At 32.1% G+C, this 5333-nt stretch overlaps 1 protein-coding gene across 2 annotated transcripts; it reads left to right on the forward strand.

Moving 5' to 3' along the window:
• The first annotated feature begins 327 nt into the window (after positions 1 to 327).
• Positions 328 to 4203, forward strand: LOC129300363 (uncharacterized). Of its 2 annotated transcripts, none has more exons than XR_008590761.1 (2): positions 328 to 541; positions 3214 to 3795. XR_008590761.1 is itself a non-coding variant. In XM_054938928.1 (2 exons), exons 1-2 carry the CDS (start codon positions 377 to 379, stop codon positions 4132 to 4134), a joined length of 408 nt encoding a protein of 135 aa, XP_054794903.1. In that variant the 5' UTR covers positions 328 to 376; the 3' UTR covers positions 4135 to 4203. The 2 variants fall into 2 exon arrangements, 1 of the variants encoding a protein (XP_054794903.1); XM_054938928.1 differs by lacking the exon at positions 3214 to 3795 and adding an exon at positions 3892 to 4203.
• The last annotated feature ends 1130 nt before the right edge of the window (positions 4204 to 5333 follow it).

The following is a 5333-nucleotide window of genomic DNA, read 5'->3' on the forward strand; positions in this document are numbered from 1 at the left end:
AAATGCCCTCAGTAAAATAAATAAATAGTTCAAACTGTTAAAATTCAACTTATTCAATTTATAACTGCAATAAAAATTTAATAACAATTTTTTGACAAAGTAATTAAATTTATTGATAAAAGAATAAGTAAACATGAATTATTGATTTTATACTATTTAGGGTGGAGATGAAATGAGAAAAAGAAAAAGAAAAAAAGAAAAAAAGAGCAGGGTAGGTGCGATTTCCGGGAATCTTGGCTTTCAAGGAGCCTCAAAAGGAAAAGATGAAGACCCCAGGACGAATGACTCACTTGTCACTCTTTATATATGCGAGAATAGGTGTGTTGCAGAAGTGTAAAAGAGTGGTCGAAGGCTGTAAGGTTTGAGAGAAGTGAGAATGGGGAATCCGAGAGAGAAGGAACACATTGAGGGGATACGGAGGAAGAAGTTCTCGATTGGAGGGCCAGAAAACCCGTTGATCCCAGACCTTCACGAGGCAGTCAAGAATCTCTCCGCCGAGCTCTATGCCAAAGATGTTCACTTTCTGATGGAGCTCATTCAGGTATTTCATCATTCCTCAATCCCTACACCTCCAATACAATATGCTGCTCCGGAGGCCTAGTTCGCCGATTTAGTTTTTGAGATCACCCTAATCTCATATTCTTCCAATTTTTTTATAATATCAAATTTGTGGGTCCAGCAAGGTTTTCACTTCTTATCGCATGGGGAGCACTAATGAGCAAGGTTCAGTAGATTTAAATACTTTTTTTATTTTTTTAATATAAAATTTAATAAATCTATTAATAAATGACATGTACGTTTCATATTAAATCATATTATCTAAATTTAATATTATTTTTTTATATTTTTTATAAATTGATCTTATGTATTTATTTTGAAATATTTTAAATATGATAATATAATAAGTTAAAAGTTTTGAATCTGAATAACATAAAGTAAATTTGTATGATTAATTTATAAAAATATAAAAAAATTAATATTAAATTTGGATTGATATGATTAAATATAAAATGTGTATATTGGTAATTTAAAAATTTATTTAAAATTTTATAAATTTTTTATTACAAAAAATAAAAAACATTTAAATTTAAACAAAGGTTAATATATAATTCGAATTATGAACTAGACGTTTGGGGACGATTTAAACCTTATATTTGTAATTAATATATTTTACACCATAAACAATTAAATTTAAGATATTTTTATCCTTATCGTTAGATTAGTCCAACATTGATTGTTAGATGAGGGGAGAAAAAAAAAATTTGACTAGAATTTGTCTACCTGGCATGCCAAGTGTGCATGTCAATATTTTTTTTAAATAGAAACTGAAACTACCAAAACAAAACTAAAATCAACAACAAAGTCTTTAAGCTACATTACACAACATTTTCTCGTAATCCACCAACTCCCTGCATAAAGTTGGGGGATCATTAAAAGAGCAAAAGTTACGATGAAGGATATGGGCTAGGGGCTTCTAATATGTCCTTCTTTAATGCCTTTTCAATTTTATTTTTTGTTTTTCTTTGAATCATTGAATTCTACTTAAAATAAGAGACATCTAAATATTTTGAAGTCTCAAAATGGTGAAAATTTATATTTTTTATGATTTTTTAAAAATAAAAGGGTATAAGTCTAATATTTTTCTTTAAAAAATTGTAGAAAATACAAATCTTCACAATTTTGAAACTTTTAGATATCCAGATGTCTTTTATTTTAAGTAGAATCAAATGATCCAAAGAAAAATAAAAATAAAATTAAAAATTTAGGGCATTACAATGAATATTAGAAAAGGGCACATTAAAGACCCCTAGCCCGAAGGACATGAGAGAGTTTAATAAGGTGGTGAGTACATTGGATAGTTTCCCAGCAAGAATATTAAAAAGAGATTTGCCAATTCCTTTTGAAAAAGAGTCTTGCTAATTCAATGATGTTCCTAAAGGATGGTTGGCATTGATTACTCCTACAATAAGTCGAATGGCTTCAGCACAGTCGAAATGCACCTTAATACTTTGCAACCCCATTTGTGAGCAAACATTGAGGCCCTCTATTACTACAATAACTTCTGTTATAGCTATTGAAAAATCACTAGTTTTACAAGTAAAACCTCTAACCCATTCACCTTTATTATCTTTTATAACCCTTCCACAAACAGCTTTACCATTAGTAAGAACAGATTTATCAATATCAAGACGAAAGTACCCTTCTTAAGGGGGTTTCCACTTAGTTCTAATATGGGAACTATGACCATAAAGGGGGGGAATTACTAAGCTTGTAATCAGCACAGGCTTTGCAAAAAACTATTAAGAATATTAGATGCAACCTTAGACTCCTCTTTATCAAATATAAATTTGCACCTACTACACCAAATATCCTAGCAAATATATCCAAAAAGAAAATTCCAAGGTATCTTTTGAGTGAAAGCTCATCCCACTTAATGTTTTACATTACAAGGCAGCCAATCCTAACCTTAAAGACTAGAGCTGGAAAAACAGGTTGAGCTTGCAAGCTAGCCTGTTCAACTCGCAAATTTTGATAGGTTGAGTTGAAAAAATTAGTCCATTTTTTAAAATGAGCTATGCTAGCCCAACCTACAAAAATGACTGGTTAAAATGGGCTAGCCCGCGGGTTAGCCTATTTTTTAAAAAATAATTTATTTTTTCAATTATAATATATCTTCTTATAAATCTACAATAATGATTATATTTCTCAAATTTATAATTTATGAGTCACAATCATGTTCTTTACATTTAAAAGATAATGTAAATATTTCTTACAATTTGCAAATAAATTTTTATTATAGTTTATAAATTAATTATTTATTAGTTTTTATATAAATATTTTGAATATATATTATTTGTTATCTCATAAGATCTATTGATTGAAATTACAAATATAAATTTGTTGATAAAAATGATTTAGATTTATATTCAAATTTTATTTTAAAAAAAAAATGAGAAAAATTATTATCTATATATATGATATGTTGATTATAATTTTTAAATAATTTTAAAAAATAAAATCACATTTTGCGGGCTGGCCCACGAGCTTGCTAGCTTATCAATGTACGGGTTGGGTTTTTTAGCCTTTTTATCTTGGCGGGCTGACCCAACCCAATCCGCTAATGTGCTAACCCGTGCGGGTTAGCTCGCGGGCTGGCCCACAATCCCTTTGCATAGCTCTATTAAAGACTCATGAATTTATTGCATAAATTAGGTTTGACAAGCATTTTCCACTTCGCCAATGCATTTTGGTAATCATGAAGCAATTATAGATTCTCCTGATTGGCATCCTAACAGGCATTAAGCAGAGCTAGTAAGTCCTCTTTTATGCTTAAGTTCCACCGTATGCAAACGTTCTTGAGTAATTACCCATATAAAGGTTCTCAATATTTTCAAATAGGTGCCTCGTTGCTTGAAAAAGAAGAAAAAGAAGAAGCAAACTTCACCGTACAACATCATGATTCTTAGTTTTAGGCAAACGCAAAGGCCAAGGGTCTCCTTTTAGTATTCTTCCCTGAAGATGCCTCCTTTATCACCGACAAACCTAAGCCCCTCTCTTTATCACCTTCTTCTTTGCCTCCCTATTCTTCTTTCTCCCTCAAGAGACACAATTCCATTCACATTTTCTCCATCGCTCAATGCATCATTTTTGCCTATACTCTCCTTCTCTTTACTACTCCCATCCTTTTCACTCTATCCACCATTAAACCAACTGTCCATCGTCAATTTTTGTCGCAAAAATCCCCTTTAATTCACAATCCTACTATAGAAACCTTTAAAGAATGGATATGCTAAAATGGGCGCTGTGTTTGTGTCAGATACATATCTGACACGGACACTTGTCCTACATGCGGATGTAATGTGTCCTCTTTTCTCTTTGTGAAACTACCAGGCATGGGTAGCTACCAGCAGACACGGGCAAGACATGAAACACATTGTTTTGGGCATTTTTTTTCCTCAGAATAGATGCCCTACTTCACGAGATGTCGACCAATCCCTTTCATTCCTACATCCCTCGCCTAACTCATGTCACTCTGTCTTTGACCTAGTGATCGTCCATTGTCGCCGACTGCTGTCCTTCCCTCCTTCGCTGTCGAGCTCAAGCAGTGTCTCCTCCATTGCTCTGTCTCTTTAAGCCATCGTTGCTCTGTCACTCTCTATGTCTGCTTTAGTCACTATTTTAGTGTCTTCCTTAGCCATTGTATTGCTCTCTATCTCTCCTCCTCAATCATGACTTAGCAAGGCAATATTCTTGAGCTTGGTTGCTATTCTTTGTTATTATGTGGACAGAGCTGATTGGAGAGCAAATAAAAAAAAGTTTTGGTTTCCTCTTTCATCCATTGACTTTAATTCTATCCTCTTTCATGATCCTATTTTAAAAAATGTTTGGTTTTCTTATGTTTAACGCATTTTGTAGTTTTTGTTCCAATTTCCCTCTCTTCTATTTCTTGTCTGCTAGTACATTAGTTGATGGATACTGGATAGTTTTGTAGCTACAATTATGGCAAAGCTTGAATTTAGATAATTTTTATTATTTTTTTAATTTTTTATTAGCTCTCTTCAGATTAAAATATACAAAAAATTATCTATAAATTTTTAATATTTATTAATTCAAGTTGATCATTATTTATTGTCACTTGATAGTACTTAATTATTTAATTATTTATATATTTGTATCTAAATATTTAATTATTTATATAATCATACTTATATCTTAAAATTTTTAAAAATTACCGTATCCATATATCATATCATATTATATTCAATACTCGTACCTATACCGGTGCTTCATAGATAGAAACCAAACACTAAGGAATGGTTCTCCAAATGGGGAGGGCCTAATTCGGTAACATCAAAAAAATGTTCCCACGAATTCCGCCACCAAATTGTGAATAATCAAACCTGACAACCTCAGATATTTAGACTAGTGTTTTGTGGACATAAAAGTTTGAGACTTTAGAGAGAGAAAGGAGGAGAGACCTTATGCAAGAAAGGGACGAAGGCGGAATGTAGGAATCTTCATTCTTGCGTTGTTTTTCTTCGACATTCAGAACAGCACATTGGGTTCCGTTATTAGTTGCAGACCTCATCAGCCATCACCGACTATCACAGACGATGGCAAAGCGAGAGAGAGAGGGGGTTTTGGAGGGGTGGGTGTGAGTATGAGAGGCGCTTGGTTTCAGAGTGCTGATCATTTTATGAGCAATTTGGATCGCTCAGATTAAAGGGTCCAAATTTTAAAATTTTATTTTTATATTTAGTATAATAAATTATAAAATTTTAATAAATCTATCTTGTTATGAATCTAGATAATACAGATTTAATATGAATGAT

The sequence above is a fragment of the Prosopis cineraria genome, unplaced genomic scaffold (genome assembly GCF_029017545.1).
Source record: "Prosopis cineraria cultivar Desert tree isolate PC_DT_omini unplaced genomic scaffold, ASM2901754v1 PC1553, whole genome shotgun sequence".
Lineage (NCBI taxonomy): Eukaryota > Viridiplantae > Streptophyta > Magnoliopsida > Fabales > Fabaceae > Prosopis > Prosopis cineraria.